The sequence below is a fragment of the Carcharhinus amblyrhynchos genome, chromosome 5, assembly GCF_965287045.1.
Source record: "Carcharhinus amblyrhynchos chromosome 5, sCarAmb.v2.hapA, whole genome shotgun sequence".
Classification (NCBI taxonomy): domain Eukaryota; kingdom Metazoa; phylum Chordata; class Chondrichthyes; order Carcharhiniformes; family Carcharhinidae; genus Carcharhinus; species Carcharhinus amblyrhynchos.
In genome coordinates, this window is record NC_137328.1 from 94,327,979 (window position 1) to 94,353,004 (window position 25,026).

The 25,026-nt window shown below is 43.6% G+C and overlaps 1 protein-coding gene across 3 annotated transcripts in view; it reads right to left on the reverse strand.

Annotated features, from left to right (window-relative positions):
• The window catches only part of LOC145343187 (ras-specific guanine nucleotide-releasing factor 2-like), a 213,633-nt gene that overhangs the window by 58,900 nt on the left and 129,707 nt on the right, over positions 1 to 25,026 (reverse strand). For all 3 annotated transcript variants that reach the window (XM_080189205.1, XM_080189204.1, XM_080189203.1), the window contains exons 9-14: positions 18,031 to 18,149; positions 11,403 to 11,563; positions 10,554 to 10,620; positions 8,967 to 9,103; positions 6,705 to 6,787; positions 3,123 to 3,371 (exon numbers count right to left, since the gene is read on the reverse strand). In XM_080189205.1, coding sequence (XP_080045331.1) covers positions 3,123 to 3,371; positions 6,705 to 6,787; positions 8,967 to 9,103; positions 10,554 to 10,620; positions 11,403 to 11,563; positions 18,031 to 18,149 — 816 coding nt within the window. The remainder of the gene's footprint in view (positions 1 to 3,122; positions 3,372 to 6,704; positions 6,788 to 8,966; positions 9,104 to 10,553; positions 10,621 to 11,402; positions 11,564 to 18,030; positions 18,150 to 25,026) is intronic.

Sequence of the window (25,026 nt, forward strand, 5' to 3'; positions counted from 1 at the left end):
GCTTAGCTGTAAACCCTGCACTACCTAATAACCAATCCCAAATTTCATGGCCTACCCAAGTGACATGGAGAGCTGGATTTCTAACTTGGAGGCCAGTGGAGAGAGTCAGGAAAATTCCCAGCTTTGGGACAACGTAGTGAAAAGGACAGAACTTCCATTCTGGAGGGAACCGGGGTGTGTTGTGCTGAGGAGGAGGGGGGGTTGTGGTTGGGGAAGTGTGTGGGGGGGTGGTGGTGAGTGGTTGAGGGAGCAGCAGATGCAAGTTACAGTCAGGCTAGCCGTTGTGGGAGAAGGCTTGGAGGTAGCCACCAAGACTGCTGGGTGCAGAATTGGGCTGTTTAAAAGGCAGTGCGGTGGAACATTGTCCCAATTATAATAAAAAGAGGAAGACTCTCAACCCCTCAAACCCCACACATGTCACCTCACCACCTCCACCCACCATTTATGGCTCCTCATGCTCCCATGTCATGTACTCCACCAACCAATCCTTTTGACTTTTCATGCGCTGATACAAAATTATGCCCCTCCCCCAAACAATCCCTTTGGCTCCTCATTCTAATGCCAAGGCATGCATCCCAACCAACCCCTATGGGCTGTCATGACCAACCCCAGCCCAGTCCCCATGCCAAGCTATCGTACTCCATGCTTGGTCACCCACTATACATGCTATAGAACAAATGATCCATTTGGTGATAACTTTTGATTTAAAAAGTCAATCATTGGTAACTTTCTACTATAGTAAACATTTTTTATTAAAACCCTATAGAAGTGTCAGTCATCTTTTAAAATATTGAGAACAGAAACTTGAAATCTCTTCATCTTGTGGAAATAAACATTGTGTAATTGACAGCAAATAGCAGAGAACCAGAGCTCTCAATCAAGTAATGTTTTCTCTGGGGCTCAGGTGTTTCTGTAATCTAATGGATGTCTAGGCTCAGCCAGTGGTTTGGATGAGAGCCCAGAAATCACTTAGACAATTGAAAATTATAACTGAAGACATTAGTGCACACACAGCTGCAAACAGATTCACACATGTAAATATTGTAACAAAAACATGCATCACTTAAAAGAACTAATGAATTGACTGTAACATTGACATTAACAACTTATATTTAATTAGCCACTTTAATGTGATGAAATGTTGCAAGGGGCTTCACAAGAACATTGTAAAACAAAATATGAAGGATAGCACCAAATCACCCAAGGAAATAAATCAGACAACTAAAAGCTTGATTGGAGGGATAGATTTTAAAGGGTATCTTAAAGGAGTAAAGCAAGGTACAGAGCTGGAGAGGCATAGAATTCCAGAGTCTGGAGCCAAGGCAACTGAAGGCTACCAAAATTGTAGCCATTAAAATAAAGATGCTCGAGAATCTTAATTATAGGAGCAAATATCCCAGACGATTAAAGGGTTAGGGGAAATAACAGAGCTAGACAGGGGCGAGGCTATGGAGGGATTTGAAAACAAAGGTGACAATTTTTAAAACATGACTGATTTATAGAAGCCTTACCTGTCACCACTGATTTCTTCTTATACTGTGTAAAACGTGACTGCAATACTTCCAATCAATCATGAGCGGTAGAGTAACAGTGACACACCGCAGGATACTGCCTGTTAGAAGCAGCGCTACGTTCAGGTAGCATGAACATTGGTATTGTGGAAAATATGTTACAGATCCTATGTTTTCTGGGATCTTTCTATTCTACAGAATGGCAGCACAGCGGCACAATCGTTGACAACACCAGGGATCTGGGTTCCATTCCAGCCTCGGGTGACTGTGTGCCACCATGCTGCACCAGGGTAACTAGTTGGTATTACAGTGACTAATTCTAAATAAGTTGTTATTTGTATGAGGATTAGTAAGGCTCTTCTCAAAAGGAGAGGGAGATAATTGGAACACCATAGTTTTCTGGACCTTGCACCCCAAATCCCATCATCAGGAGCAATGTTGCCCAACAGAAAATTCACGTGAAGGAGCCTTACTGTTCTGAGAACATTGTCCCTGGCTCAGTCATCTCCTGCTGCTTTATCAGTGATCTTCCCTCTGTACTAGGTCAGGAATGAAGCTGTTTGTGCAGCTTCCATGTTAATGGAACAACCCATGGCAGCCCAAAGTAGGATCTTAATAACATCTAGACATGGGCCAGCAAGTGGCAGGTAAGACCCAGTCCATGTAATTGTCAGGACATCTTGAACAAGAGAAAATCCAATCAACTTCAATGATGACACCACCACTAACCATGTCAATACTGTGGCTACAAGAGCACGGAAGCATGGGTACTCTGCAATGAGTGGTTCACTTCCAGATCCCTCAAATCCTCACCAACCATTACCTACAAAGCTCAAATCAGGAGCGTGAAAGAAGACTCATCATTTCCCTGAATAGGTGCAGCTTCAACATTCAAGAAGCTCACTGTGAACTAGGGATCACTTGCAGATCCCCATTACGACTGAACTCAATGGCCAGAATTTTCCAGCCGTTCACTCCAATGGGATCCTCTGGTCCCGTGGCAATGAATGGAGATTTGGCTGAGCGCCAAATTCTCTGCCTTCACTTGCAATGGCAGTGGGGCATAAACAGCTGGAAAATTCTGGCTGAAATCTATCCCATCTCCTACGGCTTTACAGTGGCTGCTGTGGGTTTAAATGATGTGTTCCAACAACTCACCAAGGTCACTTCACCAACACTATCTTCCTCACTAACACAAAAGCAATGCCTTGGGAAAGCCATTGTCCTTCTCCAAGTCTCACACCATCTTGGACATACATCAGTTGGAATGTCACCATCCCACGTGGTAACATTGGAGTGGGTGAGGGGCAGACCATGGAAAGGTCTGTTGACCTCAAGTGGGGTTTTGCGTTTCGGGATGAGTGAGGCCGTAAAATCCCGGCCATCATGTTTCTTCATTGTCAGGTAGTTGATATCCCAGAATTCCCTACCGAGCACCATTATAGGAACAGTGCCACCACAAGAACTGCAGCAGTTAAGAATTCCCATCACCAGCCTGTTATGAACAATTACAGTTAGGCTGTGTCAATGCTGTCAACATCCTAAGAATATACTTTTTTGTGAAAACAAACTAATTTATCAAGTTGAACAGTTATTTTAGTTTGCCCTCACCTGACAGGGATGGAGGTGAAAGGTTTCTTGTAGATGTCTGTCAGCTTCTCCAGGACAACCAGTGCAGTTGTGAATATGCGGTAAGTGTGGAGGAAAGTATTGAGGAAATCAATGCTGAGAAAACGTAGATCAGTCAGTCTTTCCAGCAACCTCTCTACACTGGCGTAGCGGATCTGTGGCACTTTACAGGAGTTCAGTGTCTTACTGAAGCAGATATCCATATCATCGCTATGAAGTCGGATATCAGATCTGAGGAAAATAATAATTTTGTTAATTCCTTCCACAAATCTTTTGCGATGATCTTTCACTGAGTATCAACATAAGGAAAACTATCGACTGCAGGCTTTTGATGCCTACTAGGGACACATTATCACAGAGGAGCTAAAACAATGGATCTTGCGGGAAATAGAAATATCCAATGAAACAAAAGTCTGCTTCTTTCATTGTGGATTGAGGGACAATGATGGCACAGTACAGAGAAAGCTGTACAGCTGTGGCAAATCATGTGCACAGTCAGGATTTTCAGCTCCAGGACCAGATTCAGTGGTGTGTGGACATACTGAGATTCATGTTCACACCCAATCAGATAAACATTTGAGTGCCAGGGTCAATTTACTTATAATAATCAATGTGAACATCTGCCCATTTGAGCTGAGCTAACCAGATTAGCAACGGTTCAGTAGCAAGATCTTGTAATCCAGCTGCTGACAAAGAATGGTGCAGACATTTAGTGACGCAGCCATTCCGCAGCATAAGACAACAGGTAACTTTAAAAGGCATATTTTAGCCTTCTCAAAGGCCAATTGGGACAGAAATAAAACTAAAATACAAAAAAAAAACTCTGGGTGGAATTTTCCATCTGTTCATGCTGGCAGGATTTTCCGGTCCCGCTGCAGGTGAAAGGAGATTTAACCGAGCTTCAAATTCTCCATCTTCACTTGTAACGCAGCAGGATGTGAACAGCCTGAAAATCCCAGCCATTATAAAACGGGCACCTAAATATCCGAGTGAATTCTTTAGCCAAAATTGGCGAGAATGCGGAACTGGCGATTAAATGGAGTACTTGACCTAAATATGAATGCATTTAAGAGTATTCTAGACAAATAAGTGAGGGAGAATGGGATAGATCATTACAATGACGGATTTAGATGAGGAAAGATGGGGGGTGGCTTGAATGAAGCATAAATACTAGCATGGGCTGGTTGGACCAAATGGCCTGTTTCTGTACAAGGTAATCCAATCAGAAACAACCAGGCTACTGGTTGCTATATGGCACAGATGGCATATTCTAAACATATCAAAGACTACGTATGAGAGAAAAGTTGCTGCTAATAACCAGAACAACAAATACAAATGCAGGAAGTGGAGTGTATGAGCTGATGATGGAGCAGCACAGCTCTCAAAACTTCAAGTTTATCACTTGAGGGTCCTTCTGTTTATCACTCAAGGGCACCCTCCTCAGAATTAAGCATCACTGTAAGCTTGGCATCAGGTGGCAGCCAGACTCAAACTGTATGCACTACCTACATGGATGGCAAGAAACATGGAAAACCTTAAGCTTCGACTACCAAATCCATATTGTTTCAAAGAATTGTTTCAAAGGAGGCCATTCAACCCATTGGGCTTGCACTAACAACAATCCCACTCAGGTCCAATCCCTGTAAACCCATGTATTTACCGTGCTAATCTCCCTGACACAAAGGGGCAATTTAGCATGGCCAATCCACCTAACCTGCACATCTTTGGACTATGAGGGGAAACTGGAGCACCCAGAGGAAACCCTCGCAGACCCAGGGAGAATGTGCAAACTCCACATAGACAATCACACGAGGCCAGAATTGAAACCCGGTCCTTGACGCTGTGAGGGTGTGGTGCTAACCATTGTGCCTCCATGCTGCCCAAAGTCTTGTTTATTCATGACTTTCCCACCATCATGAAATGAAACTGATTGTCATGAAGAGAGGGTATGGCGCTTCACCATAATTTTGGCGTTTTCAAGTCTTCATCAATTTAATTTGGTATCTTTCCACGAACTTCCGCACTTATGAGTTAGGAGCATGCATAGGCCATTTGACCCGTGAGCCTGCCCTGCCATTCGATAAGGTTCTCCCATAATATTTGAACCCCTTGTTTGTGAAGAATCTACTTCAGTCTTAAAAATATTTACGACATGATCATACAAACTAGGACCAAGAGTAAGCCATTCAGCCTCAGCATCCTGCAATGAGTACATTCAGAAACCACTGCATGGCTTTTGAGGTTATGTGATTTTTTTTTCCCAGTACAGCCTATATACAATACCAGTACACATACTACTGGAAGCACAACATGCAGCCTGCTCTCTGTGCTGACAGGGGAGGAAAATGGACTCGCCTGATATCGTCAATTTGGGTGATCCATGTGATTATTGACAGGGGTGATCACAATTAAAGGAGCATTCTAAATCTAGCACAGAATTTTTACCAATCAATGCCCCAAGGGCAGGTTGGTCAAAAAGTCCCAGGAAATCCGTAATTCAAGATTCCCCCACACATCGCGGAGTTTTAATTCATTGCCTGCCTCTGATATCAGTGACCAGTTCCCAAACCAGAGGTCCAGCTGATTGCTGGGAAAGGTGATCAACAGGGGAATGAATGGAAAGGGGTGTAATTGGAGGCTTTGGGCTGGAGGGCTGATGCCATCACATGAAGTTAACCAGAGGAGGGACAATCAGCTGGGGTCACTGGGGGTAGGGATAACAGCAATCAGGAGAAAGGAAGAAGGACGATCGAGGAGAGTGATGAATGCTTCGATCAAAGAGGGTGAGAGGGGGCAATCAGATGGGCTGCTGTTCTCCGGGGATGGTCAGCAGGAGGGGACATACAGAAAACTCTCCTTTCGTTATTTAATGTCTCTTGACTTGCATCCAATTAGAGGTCTTCCCATTTGTTCTTTCTCTCCCTCTGCCTTTTTTTTGCATCTGTATTTGCTTAAAGTCTGTCACAGGTCTAATTTCTTCCGATCACTGAGCTGAGATATTTCTCTCTCCACAGATGTTTAGCATTTTCAACATTTTCCATTTATATATCATTCTACCTACCTTGCTTGCCACAAATGATGTAGTAGCTGCAAGCAAGGCTGTTGTAAGAAAATGAGGTGTTGTAAATCAGCACTTCCAAGATCTGGCACTCCCGGCAGCATTGAACCTCGCAAGAAACGCAGATCGAGAATTATGGGATCGCACGGGGTTATAGGGCCGATCACATAGGGCTGAGTTGCGGAGAAATTACTTCACTCAAAGGGGTTGTGAGTCTTTGGTATTTATCCCTGAGGGTTGTAGATGCTCCATATCTGAATACATTTAAGGCTCAGACAGACAGGTTTTTGGTCTCTCAGGGAATCGAGGGATATGGTGGAGTGGCAGCAAAGTGGAGTTAAGGCAGCAGACCAACCATGAATGTATTGAATGGTGTAGCAGGCTTTGGTGGGATATTGTTCACTCCTGTTCCTGTTTGTTGTGTTCTTACGATTTCCCAGAAATCACTCCCAATGAGACCATTTTCTTAATAGAATCACTCCTTTGACATCTTGCACAAGACTTACCTAATCATATGAGGCACAGTAACTTTTGAATATTCCTCAAATACGTTGGTCATTAGTCCATTGCATCGTATGTTATCTATACACTGCAAAAATACAAACACCAGTCAATTAGAAATATAAAATGACATTCTCCAGGTTTTTGGAAAAAAAAATCCAGACTGTAAAATTGGTCATGCTCATCTATGCCTTTCAGGGCTGGAGTAGTGTCATGAAAAATATCGTGAGGTTTTTTTTAGTTCAGTTTTATTTTCTACCTCGATAGTGGGGTCAGATCAACCGAAGCACATAAAAACTGAGTGAGAGGTTACAAGGAACAGCCTCCATGAACTGCCAAAGAAACAAATACCACCCTCCTCAGTCCACTAGGGATACAGATGTATAACTGAATGCGGCACCACCATGGAAACAGATGCCATGGAAATATCTATCTCCATAGAGACCAATAGAAAAACAGAGGTATTGCTAGCTTTATTCCATTAAAATGCTGTAGGAAGCAAGTTAAAAGCAAACAACAACTTGCATTTGTATTGCATCTTTAACATAGAAAAATGGTTGAAAGTAATACACAGTTTATTAATTCTAAGGGTCAATTTTAGGACTCTTCCTATTGGGGGGGTTTTCTAGCCTCACCGAAGTCAATGGACTTTAGAATGACTCGCTGCATTTTCCAGTTCCGTTCCTGCCATGATAGGGTCATAAAATTCTGCCCTAAGTTTTATCCTAATAAAACTTGTGGCTTCTCCCAGGCACCAAATGGCAAGAGGCCAACTTGTGCTGACAATTAATGAGCAGTAAATTCCTAATTTTGCAATGGAGCCTTGCTCCCGACCGTATTGTTAAATAGACAGATCAGTGGATCATGAGAATTATTGTCTGATCTTCAATTTTACATCTGCTCTTGAAAATCCATTGTAGTTCCTCATTTCAAACTTGATTCATTTTTTCCGATACTTCAATTGTTGCATAAAGCATGTAAAAATCAATGTTACCCTTTTGACAGTGTTCACCACTAATCCTGAGGAAACAAGTGATAGCATTGCAGTAATGTTACTGGCCTATTTCTCCTGACACATGGGCCTGAATTTTTCATCTGTTGGGTACTCCTGCACAGCAGGCACGGATGTGGCTGCAAAATGCCCTCCTGGCCTTGGTTGGCCGTGGAGCAAAATTCCATGCACAGTCGCCAATTAACAGCCAGCCAGCATGGAACACCCGCTGTGAAAGGTTGAGTGCTGCAGGAGAGGACGAGAGGAGGGCAGGCATCAAGAAATGGGAGAGCACAGGCTGGCTTTACTAATGTGCTGTCTCAGGGGCACAGACTCTGCTGAGCCGTCTCAGGGAGCTAACGGCCCATGAAAAATAAGTATCAATGGAAACACCACACCACCAGTGTCTAGACAACACAATCACACACAGACCTCAGTCCCCAGACAGATCTGTTAATTTTATTTGAGTCCTGAACTTCCTTCCCACCCTGGAATGAGGTTGCAGCTTAAATATACCGGCCACCTTGCCAATCAGCTCACCCGCCAACCATAAAGGCAGATGGGCAATTGTGCTGATGATTAATAAACAGTAAATGTAAAACTCTGGTCAATCAGCGTTCAATTCATTTAAATTGGTTTCTTAATTGTCGGTGGCCACGTTTCTGAGTCTGTCTCGCTCCTCCTGACCAAACTATCGCACAAGTGCGCAATGCAGTCGGGACATGTGCCTGGCATTTTCTGGTGTGAATTCTTATGTTTCTGGATCGTGCACGCACCCGAATTTTGGCCGTAAGTTCCAATCTCACCATCACAACTAAGACAGAAAATGCTGGAAAATCTCGACAGGTTTGATTGCATCTGCAGGGAGAGAATAGAGCCAACGTTTCGTGTTTAGGTGACCCTTCGCTGGAGCAAAGAGAATCAGAGAGACACCTCCTCCCCTCCACCCCCCCCCCACCACGCTCACAGTGTAAATCTCCACTGATCCTCTTTGAATTTACCAGCCCAGTTGTCATCAGCCTCCTCCATGACGAGCAATGTAACTGAGGCAATGCCGTAACATCATACCTCCGCATCATCCACCAGCACAGACACAATGGGCGGAATTCCCCCATTTTGAGATTAAGTGCACTGGTGGGTGGCTCTGGCTGTGTCTGCCTCACAGACCAGAATGTGAATAAATTGAAAAGATATCCTCAGTACATTCATCCAGATAAATATTTATTTGACAATTTAGCTACATAGAACATTTTGGAATAATGTAAATGGTAATTACCTGGCTTATGTCACTGGTCCATGCAGCTTTTTCCTGTCTCGAAGGAGCTAGTAGTACGACTGTGAATGGTGGGGCATCAGCAGACTCCACCACAATCTTGAAATCTAGATGTCCAAAGACCTGACCAGAGCCTTTTGCTAAAAGGTGTAAACAAAATTTAATGATACACAGAGCGGAAAACATAACATCTATTCATTGCTCAAAGCAGTGACACGGCTCCAAAGCTGAATCTGCACAGTCAAATTCCCACTAATTATATATAACATGTAGAAATGTTACCAGTAATCATTTCACTTGGCTTGACTCCCCTCCCCCTCAATCCCCCTACAACCTCTTCTCCCCCCGCCCACCAGTTGTTTTGAACAAACTTGTTGACCACAATCTGAGTTAACAATTTTTTCACTATATATCTCAATTGGTTCTCTCCAGAAACGTCTTAAAACTCTGTACATTATTTACAGTCCCCAGTGTTCTTGGCACGAAAAGATTCCTATCCAATTTTTCCAGTGGCTCTGTGGCAGTGTATTGAGCCTAGACATGGGATTATTAGAATCACTAGCATTTGCCCAAGCATTGACAGCTGGTGGCAGTTGTGCCTGTTTCTGCCACTACGACAGCACTGTGGAATTTCCCCCAAATCTCCTGGATTCATAATTGGGTGTGTTATTCTGGGGAGACAGTGTGAATTCTTTATCAGGACGGCGCAAAGGTTAGCACTGCTGCCTCACAGCGCCAGAGACATAGGTTCACTTCTGGCCTCGGATCACTGTCTGCATGGAGTTTGCATGTCCTCCCCATCTCTGCGTGGGTTTCTTCCGGGTACTCCGGTGTCCTTCCACAGGCCAAAGATGTGGAGGTTAGGTTGATTAATATGCTAACTTGCACCAGTGGTCTAGCAGGAAAATACGCAGGGTTAGGATCTGGGTGTGATTGTTGTCGGTGCAGGCTCAATGGGCCAATTGGTCTCCTGCACTGTAAAGATTCTATGATTCTAAAAATAAATTGTACAGCCCAAATGCTCAGCAGATTGATTTAGAGGTGTTCAAACCTAGTGATTAAAAATTCCGCACATATTAGACACCCAAATGATTAAAATAAAAAAATGTTTAACTGCAATCAACTTCATTTGCCGGAACAGTGGCACAGTGGTTAGCACTGCTGCCTCACAGCGCCAGAGGCCCAAGTTCAATCCCAGCCTCAGGTGACTGTGAAGAGTCTGCCAATCCTCCCCACGTCTGCATAGTGCTCCGGTCTCCTCCCATAGTTCGAAAGGCATGCTGGTCAAATGGATTGGCCATGCTAAATTGCCCCTTAGTGTCCCAATAATTGCAGGTTAGATGGGTTAGCCATGATGAATGTGCAGGATTACGGGGATAGGGAGGCAGCCTGGGTAAGAGACTTTGTCAGAGAGTCAGTGCAGACTTGATGGGCCAAATGGTCATCTTCTGCACTATAGGGGTTCTATGATTCTTCATTTAATAAGGTAAAAATAAAAAAATTGTATTCTATTGTTGTAAAAAAACAGATCAATGAACAATTAAAAACCAAGTATTCAGGACATATCACTGGGAACCATTGTGTACTTACATTCATCTTCACTTGAATCCGGTTCTTCGATTAGAGTGCAGTCTATTAGTGAAAGGACACCTCCAGTCTGAAGCACAGAAACAAATTACAGATTAAATCTTTTACAAAGACCATTTTGCTTCCTTCTGCTTATTGTAAACTGGATTTCTCAGAATCTTAGCAGCTGCTTATCTCACTTAATAACAAGGCAGAGGTAGAAAACAGTGCTTTAAAATTGGGTTTATCCTGGTTTTCCAGTGCCCTTTTCCTGCCTGGAGGATTAACCACTATTATCACAACATTCCAGTAATAGGGATTGATGCCTTCTTACTGACCAACCAGATTGTGCTTTTGATGAATCTGGATGAGTGTTCTGGATGAGGCACGGTGGCACATATTTCTGGATTTAGCCTTGACTGCGTACAAGAAACCCTTTGAAAATATTGCTGTGTAGCTTTTAGAGTGGAGGCACAATCAGAGGTAATCATGAACATAAAAACTGAGGAGGATCATAGCTGTTGAGGCCCCTTAAAGGGGTGGGAAAACCTCTACATTTGGATGAAGTCTAGTGCTTGCACAATACATGGTGCAAAGCTTGTTCTTTGAATCTCCAAAATGAATATAACTGGAGAATGAAGCTTTGACTTTTTATGATGTTTGAGGTAAGTAAATCTCCAATTGCTTCCCTCATTTAAATCTAGAGAAAGCATTAAGTGGGTTAAATAATAACATGACAAATGTTCTACTGTCAAAGCATGTTTTTTACAGCCTAAACCTTTCTCCAAACATCTCAGATATATATTATGCACAGCCTGTCTGTTTGAGGGACATTGCCGAATGCATTAAGAGTTAATGAGTAGTCAAGGTCACCTTCAAGAGATGCAGCTTTCCTCCAGAACTTCTTGTGCAGATTAAAAAATGTTTTGTGAATAAGAAACACTGTCTTTCTCCTTCCTTCTTCAAAGAAAGGGAACCTAAGCGAACTTTGGCAAGCTTTCCTCTCTCTACTGAAGGGAGTTGTATGAGGGAACCTGGAATGTCAAAAATATTCAGATCAGTTGCTGTAATTGGAAGAATATTGGAAAAAGAACATGTGCGGATAATATGCAAATTAAAATTTGTTATTTATACAGATTTCAATCTGTGCTCAAATGATCAAACATATCAAATCAAAATAATGCTATTTTATGGGAATGATCAATTAATATTAGATACTATCCAGTGTTGGCTAAACTGTGTTCAGGAAGACATGGCCCCACCACTTTAAGGCAAGTTTTGCTAAAGAAAATACTTACTTGAATGTGGAGCTATGAGGACAGGAGTTCTTCACTTAGCTCCACTACAATGTCATAAGCTGTGCCAGTTCCTGCTTGCCTTTCCTTTTAAACATCTTCCCCCCAACACCTCTCCCCCACACTTGCCATCACTTCACAATTGCTACCCCCATCCCTGAACCTACCTCAAGGCCAATGCCAATTCATTGGTCAGCTGCTTGCAAACAGTCAGCATACAAAGAACAAGAACAACACAGCACGGGAAACAGGCCCTTCGGCCCAACGAGCCCGCGCCGCCGTCCCATTGTCTCAGTGACCTATTCATGATTTTAGTCTACGCCTAATGTGCGAGGATCAGGGGGGTCCAATATAGGGACAATTTGTTACCCAATCAATCAGCCTAAAAGCGCATCTTTGGGATGTGGGAGGAAACCGGAGCACCCGGAGGAAACCCACGCAACCACGGGGAGAACGCGCAAACTCCCACAGACACAGGCCCAAATCCATGTGTCCGCACAGCAACAGAGATAGTCTCTGAGCTGTCATGTTGCCCTCGAGATGGTCCAGTTTAAGCACACTAACGACATGAAGCATGTTTTGGTCCTTTGCCAGCCTTATTTAAATATGGCTGGAAGCCTATCTCCTAATTGTTCTTTGGGCTCAGTTAGCACTGTCAAACTGGCATCCACACTAACCAAATCTTTTGTGTTGCTCAGTGCTAAGAAGAGGAGACGTCAAGGATACTACAGAGACCATTTAAAATTGATCTATTGTTCTATAAGTAAGAGGTTTCTTACTGAATGCACTTTTTCTTTTACAGAATCCTACAGTGCAGAAGGGGGCCATTGGGCCTGCACCAACAACAATCTGACCCAGGCCCTCTCCACTGCTAGTTCCCCTGACACTAAGGGGCAATTTATCATGGTAAATCCACCTAACCTGCACATCTTTGAACCATGAGAGAAAACTGGAGCACCCAGAGGAAACCCGCGCAGACACAGGGAGAATGTGCAAACTTCACACAGACAGTTACCCGATGCTGGAATCAAGCCCAGGTTCCCATCGCTGTGAGGCAGCAGTGCGAATCACTGAGCCACTGTGCTGCCCATGCTGTACTTCCTGTAACTTATCTTTCTTCAACTGTATTGGAAGCTTAATTTGTTCACATCTAAGTTCTGATAATTGATGAAATGATTCTGTATCTGAATAACATTGTGGTCTTTTAACTAAGACTGTAAATCATCCCTCCCACGCACACATTATTCACTCGAATTTGATCAACTCCTGACAACCTAAAATTATAAATACAAGTAATAGGTTTTAAGAGGAGAACTTAATTTCCTTATTCTTCTCAGGAAATCAACCTCAAAGAAGGATCGAAGAAATCTATGTTTCTTGTACAAGTGCAACCAACTATCTCTGTACTTGATGCTTGCAAGTTTCACATCTTTTAAAAAATATTCTGTTTTTCCATTCTTCAACCAAAGTGAAGAACCTCATATTTCCCAACATTATATGCAATGCCCACATGTTGCCCACTCACCTGACCTGTCTACATCTGTTTACAGTCTCTCTGTGTCCTCCTCATAATTTACATTTCCATGTAGCCTTGATCATCAGCAAAATTAGATACATTATTCTCTGTCTCTTTGTCTAAGTCATTGGTACAGATTGTAAATCGTTGAGGCCCCAGCACTGAACCTTGCAGCACTTCTCCAGTCACAGCTTGCCAACTTGAAAACGGAGTGATCTTAAACTCTGCCTCTTGTCCATTAACCAATCCCCTATCTACACTTATATATTATACCAACTCTGAGGGAGTCATTAAGTTGTTACCTACATAACAATAAATCACAGGTATTCATCACCGGAGACTGCCTTCAGAGTTTTGAATGGACCTACCTTGCGTTAAGTTGATCATTCTCTACACCCTAGCTATGACTGTAACATACATTCTGCACTCTCTCCTTTCCTTCTCGATGAACAGTATGCTTTTGTCTGTATAGCATGCAAGAAAAGAGATGTAGGGGTAAGTTTTTCACTCAGAGGATGGTGAGCGAGTGGAATCGGCTGCCATTGGTGATGGTAGAGGCGAACTCGTTGGGGTCCTTTAAGAGACTTCTGGATGAGTACATGGGATTTCACGGGATTGAGGGTTATAGATAGGCCTGGTAGGTATGGATATGATCGGCGCAACTTGTGGGTCGAAGGGCCTGTTTGTGCTGTGGTGTTCGATGTTCTATGTTCTAAACAATACTTTTCACAATAATAAATCAAATCAAATCAAACCGCTGGGAGTGACAATATTTTGAGGGAATGTAATTGTGCAATACTCTTGTACGGGGCAGATTCTCCCAGACTAGAGCAAAAGCTTTCCGCTGGGTGCCATGGCAAACACGTATCTCCAGCCACTGAATTTTTGGTGTCATCAGATCTGCGCCAGAAATTGCGTGGAGCTGAATAAATTATTTAAATGATGATTTGCATATCTTTAGCGGGCCTGGGACCGAAGTCTCTAGGCCCGTTAGTGTCTCCTTCCCCGCTCTCTGCCAGGAGTGTGTAACTCCAGCGGGCTTTATAGTGGCTCCCCACTAGCTGTAAGGAGGGAGGAATGCCCCCAGTCATTGCCAGCTTGGCAGTGCCAGCCTGTCCCCCTGGTAATGATCAGAGGCACCTTGGCACTGCCCACCAGGCAGCAGGCAGTACCAAGGAGGCAGGGTCTACTGAGTTTGGGGCCTCTGTGGGGGAGATCACTGGGTGTTGGGGGGGATCCCAGTGCAAATGTGCACTTGGGATCATAGGCAGAGGGAGGGAGCCCAGCGATCAGGGTTGGCCATTGGGGTCGGAGGTGGGGGTGTGTGTCGGGGCTATAAGCATGGCTGGGAGTCAGGACTGCCAAGGGGCAGATTGGGATGGGGCCATGAGCGTGGGGGAGAGGATTGAGGCTGGTCTGGAGGCCAGCGATCGGAGGGGTGGGGTGGATTGGAGGGGTAGCGGCGTGGCGTCGCACAGCTTGCCAGTGATCAGGAGGCCAGCAGTGTACGACCACTGCACATGCGCCTATCTCGGCATTGACCAATCAGCGCATGTGCAATGGCTCGCTCAGCGCTATGCTGCCAGACTCTCCAGTGGGAATAATCCCCACCCACTGACATTTCATGTGCTTCATGCTCGGGATCTCTGTGATGACAGGCTGTGGGAGAACCATTTTGAAAATCCAACTGAAAAAAGCAGTGGGATTTACTCCAGTTTTTACACAAGTTTGGCACTTGGAGTATTTTTGGGAGAATCCCTCCCTGCTGTTTTAATAAGGTGACCAAAGGTTTGAAATGCTTGCTTTAGAGATGAACCGATTAGTTTTGGGGAGGGGGAGGAGCTGGTGGCCACTTGGTTTTGAGAAGTGAGAAATGGTAAGTTATTTGCTTGGTTAACAACAACACTGCACGTCACTATGTGAAATGTTTGGAGGTGTTTCAGCAATTATCAGCAATGGGCATTATTTGATGCATGTTCTGATTCCCTTACTTTCCAATGCATGCACATGAAACAGGGATGAATAGCAATTGTGCAAAACTATCTAGAAACAGAAAATCTGTGGCACATTTGGCCCAATGTGCCGTGCTGGCTTTAAAAGAGCTATCCAGTCGAGTGCCACTTTCCAGCTCTTGGTCTGGTGCCTTGTAGATAACTATACATCAAAGTATTGTTTAATGCCAAGAGGCATTCTGCCTCTACCACCCTTTCAGGCAGTGAGCCGCAGACCCAGATCTGTTCTTGCTTTTATCCGTACTGTTTTATGTGCATGCAGCCTATTTCCTTCCATGTAAAGTCACTCCTCACATTCGTAACCTTTTTTTCACCCCCTACTGAATTTTGGATTGAGCAAATGTTACCACAGTTATTCAGATGTATCAGTTCAAAAATATGTGCCCAGTCACAGCTGCCTATATTCCTTGTGGACCCATTTAGAAGTTTGGATGAGATTTATTCAAAACTCGTTCACTTGCGCAAAGTTAACATCAGGCCTAAAAAGCTGGTTTCCTGATGGGAAAGTGGCCACTATGCAACTTTGGTCCAATATAAAATTAGATTATAATTAATACCAAACAGAGAGAGCAATTAGGCAATGGGAACTTGTATGTGTTTAAGAATAAAGATGATTATTTATTCATGCACTTACCCCAAATGAGTCTGCATCATTCACACACCATGCACACAAAAAAGATCAGGTTCTCATTATGCCAAGCTATTTCCCCTCTAACCAGTCTCTGGCCCCTCATTCCCCCAGTGCCAAACCATGCCTCTCCATCCAAGCCCCAAGCCCCCAATGCCAAGCTATGCTATTTTCCATGCCCATTTAACAACAAACATTCTATAGAACTAATGAATGCTATGGTGACAATATGATGTGTAAAAGAAAGCTTAAAAAAGCTATTCATTCATAAAAAAGGCTTTCATGACTGCCCAATAAAAGTGACAATCATCCTTTAAAGTCTCACAAAGACAAACGGCAAGTCTTTGTAACCTCTAACCTTATATAAAGAAAAACTGTGCAGTTGACAAAAGAAGTCAAACAGCCAGAGCTGTCAACCAAGCAGTGTTTCCTCTGAGGCTCAGGTGTTTCAATGGAGCAATGGAAGCCTGAGCTTGCAGTCAAGCACGCACAGCTTGCTATGGGTGCATGAAGGACCATTGGGGATAGGCGAGGGCCACAAGGTGCCATGGATGGGGATGGGGAGTGTGTGGGATGGAGGGGATTTTGGGGTTGAGTGCTGGAGGACTACTGTGTTTTTAAGTCCAACAGCAATGAGCTGGACTTTTTAAACAGACTGAAGCCCCCCTAGCTGCCTCCGACTCTTTGCCGGGTTAACTGACCCAACCCCAATGAAGATTCCGCCTTTGCAGGTACTTTCTCCTGAAGTCAGTGGACTGAGATAAGAGTTTTCCTGACTCCTGCTCCCCACCTCGGTAATGAATATCCAGGGCGAGAAGTCTAGACTTCCACTGATTATGTAGAACTCACACCTGTCAAACAAAGACAGGTGTGAGTTGCACAGGTAATGGCTGGAGAATCGCCGGCAAGATTCTCTGATCCCGTCCGCAACGCACCACTGCCCACAGATTTCCTGCCAACATAGGGTGACATCAACAGGAATTCCCATTGACCATGGTGAGATCAGAGCATGGCACTGCTAGCAAACAATGCGCTACCTCCCGCCCTTGGGAAACATGTGCCTGGGATCTTGGAGAATCTCACCCAAGATTCCATTCCCAAGAGGGGTCCCCACCCAGAGTGATTCAATTAGAAACCTGTTGAATAATCTGTCATCTGACTCTAGACAGTTTAGTGTGAACCTTAACAGTTCACCAGAGTTAACTTTATTAAAAAAAATTCCAGAACGTCTATATGAACACAAGTCTATATTTAAAGTTATGAGTAGAGTATGCCTTCTCTGGGCATGACTGATAGTTTATTGATATTTTTTCTAACAGTTCTGGTGATTTGAAAGCATTTTGCTGATAATTGTCTCACAGCCTTTGAAAACTTTATTTCTGTTTCACATCAGTAGCGCATGAAACAATGGAACCATTTTCTGTTGATATTAGTTTAGTTGAAGCAAGCAAGCATTCTTAAAAACGAGCTGATGATGACTTCAGTGAGTAGGCATCATATTAACTGTTGACTGGAATTTTACCGTTCCGCCTGCCATGGGAATCGGAGCGAGTGAGGAGCAGACAATGGAAAGGTCCGTTGACCTTGAATCAGCTTTTATGATTTCAGGATGAGCGAGGCTGTAAAATCCTGCCCATGCTGTCACAATCAAGCAGCATCTACTGTAACTCTTAAAATGGACTTGCAAATATTACTAAATCTATTGTCTCCATTCGCACCATTCATACAGAAAACCTGACACATTTGTGAGGAAATCGGTGGTATTAACAACAGACTTCAGTCCAGCCACTGTTACTTCCCACCACAAAACACAATTCAAATAGGTATGTGTTATCAGTTTTCTTTTCATCCTCCATGTCTTCAAACTAACACCTTAGTTCTATTCAGCACTCCATCCAGCTGCCTGGTGCAGAACTGAAAAGCTCAACTAATGCAGACAACTTTGGCACACTAAGGACATGGGTGGTTGAGGCCAGATTTGACCCTTTCGTTCGCTGCCACTGTACAATATGTATTAGGCTTTGACTTGCGATAGATACAATACACTTACCTTGGCGTACAAATGTCTGACTTGCATCCAACAAAATGTCACATCCTTCCACAATCGTTCGTTCTATTGCGAGATTTTTCCTAATGTTTTCTGTGTCACTCACTTCATCATGCATTACCCTGAATATGCACAACAATACAGTCATTAGACATGATACAATCCACAGCGTATAATTGTTCTTGTTATACAGCAAAATAAGTCATCGGAAATCATTGTAATTAGCTGTATACACACACATGGTGAATTAATATGGGCTAAGGTTATTTAGCAAGGGATGAGACTTCTTCCTGAGTGCACTTCATTATTATAAAGTATGCTGTGTCTGTAATTATTAAACTCTGGCAGTAACTTCAACACCACTCTAATAATAATAACTGGATAATGCTTCATCACCTATTCAACTACCAACTTAATGACTTCAGATCAGTTTCATAATTCCATTTTATTTAATGATCACATCCTTAGCTATTCTGAGTGAAAGAAATGACTCGCAGCACCATGCTGCAGGTGCCCTGTGTCAGTATTATAGAAGTTGGAAAAAAAATAAAGGAGTAAAACAATTTTTGTTAATGCAATTTATCCCATTTCACTCTGATGTTTAACAAAATGAGCGGGATTCTCTGATCTCTTTCTCGCTGCCAGTGAGAATGAAGAATTTGGCGTTCAGCCAGATCTCATCCACTGCTGCAGGACTGGAGTATCCCAACCACAGGCAGGGTTAAAGAACAAAAAAAATTATAGCACAGGAACAGGCTCTTCGGCCCTGCAAGTCTGCACCGACCATGCTGCCTGACTTATCTGAAACCCCCTACCCTTCCAGGGACCATATCCCTCTCTTCCCATCCTATTCATGTATTTGTCAAGACAACCCTTAAAAGTCATTGCCTTATCCATTTCCACTGTCTCCCCCGGCAACAAATTCCAGGCACTCACTACTCTCTGTATAAAAAATCTGCCTCGTATAACTCTTTTAAACCTTGCCCTCGCACTCCAAATCTGCGCCCCCTCATAATTGACTCTTCCACCTTGAGGAAAAGCTTCTGACTATCCACTCTGTCCATGCCTCTCACAATCTTGTAGAGTTCTATCAGGTCACCCCTCAACCTCCGTTGTTCCAGTGAGAACAAACCAAGTTTCTCCAACCTCTCCTCATAGCTAATGCTCTCCATGCCAGGCAACATCCTGGTAAATCTTTTCTGTACCCTCTCCAAAGCCTCCACATCCTTCTGGTAGTGTGGCAACCAGAATTGAACATTATATTCCAAGTGCGGCCTAACAAAGCTTCTATAAAGCTGTAACATGACTTGCCAATTTTTAAACTCAATGCCCCAGCCGATGAAGGCAAGCATGCCATATGCCTTCTTGACTACCTTCTCCATCTGCGTGGCCACTTTCAATGACCTGTGTACCTGTATACCAGATCCCTCTGCCTATCAATACTCTTTAGGGTTCTGCCATTTACTGTACATTTCCTATCTGTATTAGACCTTCCAAAATGCATTACCACACATTTGTCCAGATTAAACTCCATCTGCCATCTCTTCGCCCAAGTCTCCAACTGATCCATATCCTGCTGTATCCTCTGAGGGCCCTCATCGCTATCTGCAAATCTACCAACCTTTGTGTCATCCACAATCCCTAATCAAACCAGTCACATTTTCCTCCAAATCATTTATATATTATAAACAGCAAAGGTCCCAGCATTGATCCCTGAGTGACACCACTTGTCACAGCCCCCCATTCAGAAATGCACTCTTCCATTGCTACCCTCTGTCTTCTTTGACCAAGTAAAAAGTCCCACAACACCAGGTTAAAGTCCAACAGGTTTATTTGGCAGCAAACGCGCTAGCTTTTGGGGCTCTGTCCCTTCGTCAGGTGAGTGGGGCCTTACGAAGGGGCAGAGCCCCGAAAGCTAGTGCATTTGCTACCAAATAAACCTGTTGGACTTTAACCTGGTGTTGTGAGACTTCTTACTGTGTTTACCCCAGTCCAATGCTGGCATTTCCACATCATTCTTTGACCGAACCAGTTTTGTATCCACCTTGCCAGCTCACCTTTGATCCCATGCGACTTCACCTTCTGCAGCAGTCTATCATGAGGGACCTTGTCAAAGGCCTTACTGAAGTCCATGTAGACAACATCCACTGCCTTCCCCTCATCAATCATCTTCGTCACTTCCTTGAAAAACTCAATCAAGTTCGTGAGACACAACCCCCCCTTCACAAAACCATATCGCCTAATAATACTAATACGTCCACTTACTTCTAAGTGGGAATAAATCCTGCCTCAAAGATTCCTCTCCAATAATTCCCTACCACTGATGTAAGGCTTACCAGCCTGTAATTACCTGGATTATTCTTGCTACCCTTGTTAAACAAAGGAGCAACATTGGCTATTCTCCAATCCTCTGGGACCTTCCCTGTAGCCAATGAGGATACAAAGGTTTCTCTCAAGGCTCCAGCAATTTCCTCCATTGTCTCAGTATTCTGGGGTATATCCCAACAGGACCTGGGGACTTGTTTACCTTAATGTTCCTCAAGAACACCAATACCTCCACCTTTTTGATCTCAACATGACTCAAACTATCTACACATCCTTTCCCAGACTCGCCATCCATCAAGTCCTTCTCTTTGGTGAATACTGACGCAAAGTACTCATTTAATACCTCGCCCATTTCCTCTGGCTCCACACATAGATTCCCTCCCTTGTTCTTGATTGGGCCAAACCTCTCCCTGGCTACCCTCTTGCTCTTTATATATGTATAAAAGGTTGGAGAATTCCAGCCAACATGAAGGTGAAACTGGTATCAGTGGTAGCAACAGGTGGACAATAGGGAACTGATTTCAATGGAATCAAAAATCATATAGGGTGGAAAATGGGCTGCCCATTTGCTGTCATCCATTTTGCACTGCAGTCAAAGACAAATTTTACCCCCAGGCTAACATGGCATTTGCCAAACAGCTTTTTTATTTTTCTACTCCATTTTTAAAGTTACAAAGCCAATGTTCAGAGTGGACCAGGAAGCTCAAATCCATTCCTTGCTTACTCTAAAAACCATATTTTAAATTCCAATTCAAGGTCTCCACAAGAGAGACAAACAAGATCCATGCTGACAAGATAAAGCACTGCACCCCACCTTGGGCTTGATCTGAGCCAAAAGGTGAGGGAGGACTTTTGCCAAATGCAGTGATCTATCCAGCATTGAGGCCCATTGTGGAACACTACAGGGGTATAATTAAGTGCTTTGTCATGAATGCAACGATGCTTAACACATTTAAATGAAGTTCATTTATCCCTTATTTTAAGAAAGACAATAACCCATATAAAAACATTCATTCCCTAATGTCACACCACAATTTTATCCCAGCTGCATGTGTAAATTGTTCTTATGTCTCTGTCACTGTCAGTCCTCAGTATACAAATAAACCCTATCTGTAAATGGGTTTCCACAACCTAAATAATTACATCTTTTGATTTAGGCAATTAACTGAAGTGGCTGAAATAATGACTGAAAATTCAAATTATGCACACCACTGTTCCCTTATATTACAGAACGCCGTAGCCGAGCAGTATAGGCCCACTAAAGTTCACTCCAATAGCAACTTCAGAATAGGAGATAGTCAACGTATGGCCATGTTACTTATTTCTAGTTCATCTGGATACAGTAGGAATGACAGCACATGAAGATAAAGAACTATACTGTCAAATACATAAATAGTTTAGCTGTGTCAGTGGAAATAGGGATTACAAATAAAGATCAACTTTACTAGTTAATACCCATATGTCGCGCATGGATTTGAAAAAAAGAGCATTTTCACTTAAATCCCTAATAACTGGAATGATCCGGTCATTTCCTCTGTTCTATCTGGAGGATAATGACATCCTTCCTATGACTTGATGATGAAAATGGTTGATAATGCTTCAGATGAGCCTTTGACAATGCCTTAAATGGTACCAGTATAGTCTCTTACATTGCATTCTGTTCTCTAATAAGATAGGATGAGCATTCATTCAGTTTTCCTCTGTCTGTATTCTGTAGGCATTGAATATGTAATTTCAACATTTCCATAATAATCACCAATGAGCAACTGGTTTCAGACAGATTATTCCAGCCAATGGATGTGACTATCCACTCTGTCCATGCTACTTACAAGATTATGAGTGGCATGGACAGAGTGGATCGGCAGATGCTCTTTCCTAGGGTAGAAAAGTCAAGTACTAGGGGGCATTGGTTTAAGGTGCGTGGGGAAAAGTTTAGAGGAGATATGCAAGGCAAGTTTTTTTTTTACACAGAAGGTCATGAATGTCTGGAATGCGCTGCCTGGGAAGATGTTGAGAGAACCTAAATGGATACATGAATAGGATGACAATGGAAGAACACGTAATTGCATGTGGTTTTAGTTTAGATCAGCATCATGATCGGTGCAGGCTTGGAGGGCCAAAACGCCTGTTCCTATTCTGTACTGTTCTTTGTTCAGTACCCTACAAGATGGAGCCCATAAGCAGATGCTGAACTGCTCCTTTTCACAACTTTTCATGTGGAATTTTCCCAAAACAAAAACAAATTCTCCAGGTTAGTTTGTTCCAATCACAAATTGCAATAGCCTGTAGAATCAGGAATCAGCAGGAAAGCGGATTTTGCGCCAATTGCCAAAGCCAGCACGACTCCCCCAGGCCATGTTGCCAGTGCCAATTAGGTTCCTTGCCAGAGCAAGGGCGAAACCTCTTAATATTCAAACACATCAATTTAAATACAATTAGCAGGCTTGCCTGAGTCAAATACCCTTGCTATTCACACAGTTCCCCAGATGGATTTGCAGCAGACCAGCTTTGGTGTGTGGTTTTTTTATTCATTTGTGGGACATTGGTGTCTCTGGCTGGCCAGTATTTATTGTGCATCCTTAGTTGCCCTTGAGCCCTTGAGTGGTGAACTGCCTTCTTGAATTGCTGATACAACTGAGTAGCTTGCGAGGCCACTTCAGAGGGTAGTTGAGAGTCAACCACATTGTTTGAGCTTACACTAATTTTGTAATGAAGTTACTGTGAAAATCCCCTACATGCCCACATTACTATGGATCTGGAGTCACATGTAGGCCAGACCAGGTTAAGACAGTAGATTTTCTTCCCTAAAGGGCATTAGGGAACTAGCTGGGTTTTTCCAACAATCGTCAATGGTTTCATGGTCATCAGTAGATTCCTAATACCAGATATTTTTTATTGAATTCAAATTCTACCAGCTGACCTGGTGGGACTTGACCCAGGTCCCCAGAACATTAGTTAAGTTTCTGGATTAATAGTCTAGCAATAATACCACAAGGCCATGCCTCCCCCAAGGATCGAGGAAGCACCACCAACCCCTCAGCAATGAGTGGCATCCACCACCCCCATGCCACGCAGACATGAAGTTTGTCTGACAGGATCCCCCACTCAGCCCCCCTCCCACTCAGACCCCCTGCTCAGCATTCCTCCCCCTCTGACTCCCAGACTCAGCACCCCTCCCATATGATCCCCACTCAGCACCCCCTCCTTTCCCCAAACAGCCTCCACTCAGGCTCCCTACCCACTCTGGCCTCCAGCTCAGCCTCCCTTCCTCCTCAGATCCTCCCTTAAGGGTCCTAGGGGTTGGGTAGGCTCACACCGGGGTATAAGGTTGACCTCAGCACTTTCCACTGGGAAGGCGGTGTTGTGGCTGGACTGCCCCTTCTAGATCTGGCACAGTGATTTCAGGCAGAGCTGTGATTAATTTCTGCACGTCGCTGTGTAAATTCTGAAGTGGTCAGGGAAGATTAACCTCCAAGACCCCGGTCACCTGGCAGGATTTTAAGTCATTGCAGCAGTCCATTCTGCAGCAGAGATTTTCCTTCAGAAACTGCAGGTGAGATCACACCACTTTGGAGTCCTCTGATGGATGGGAGACGTCAGTTACACCAGGGAGGGTTCCAGTCTGCCCAGCGGTGTTCTCAGCCATAACGGATGCACACAGCTTTGATTTGAAGTTCCTGTGGCTTCCCAGCAAGCAGAAATCATTGAAACCCTGTGCATTGCACTTGAAGCCTTTGATCTCAAACAAGCTCAACTGCTGTGCCTCGAAGATTCAGCTGTCAGATCAAAGGCTTTCGATCAGCCTCCAGCCAATTGTATTTATTTTGACTTCCCTTCATGGTTGACTGCACCTCAAATACCCCATTGATACTGACCACAATATAGACAGAGTCTAATCCTGACTAGACTCTTCTCACTTTTATACTCCATTCCCCTTGCAATAAAGGCCAATATTCTATTTGATTTCCTATTTATTCACTGTACCTGCATGCTGACTTCTGGTGATTCATCAATGAGGGCACCCAGATCGCTCTGTACTGCAGCATTACACAACCTCTCCATTCAAATAATGTTTTGCTTTTCTATTCTTTCCACCAAAATGGATAACCTCGCATATTCTCACATTAGACTCATCTGCCAAACTTCTGCCTATCCACTTAACTTCTCTGTATCCCTTTGCAGGTTTTATGGGCAGAATCTAATGCTCTTTCTGGAATACAGATTCATAGCTGCTTGAAAGTGGAGTCACAGGTGGACAGAGTGGTGAAGAAGACATTCGGTTTGCTTGGTTTCATTGGTCAGAACATTAAATACAGGAGCTGGGACACCTTGTTAAATCTGTACAAGACATTGGTAAGGCCACACTTGGAACTGTGTACAGTTCTGGCCATTCCATTATAGGAAGGATAGTATGAAACTAGAAAGAGTGCAGAAAAGATTTTCTAGAATGCTACCAGGACTTGATGGTTTCAGTTATAAGAAGAGGCTGATAGACTGGGATTTTTTTCTTCCCTGGAGCATAAGTGGCTTAGGAGTGATCTTACAGAGGTCTATAAAATAATGAGAGGGATAGATAAGGTAGATAGTTAACAATTTTTTTCCTAAGGTAGGGGAGTCTAAAACTAGAGGGCATAGGTTTAAGATGAAAGGGAAGAGATATAAAAAGGTCCAAGG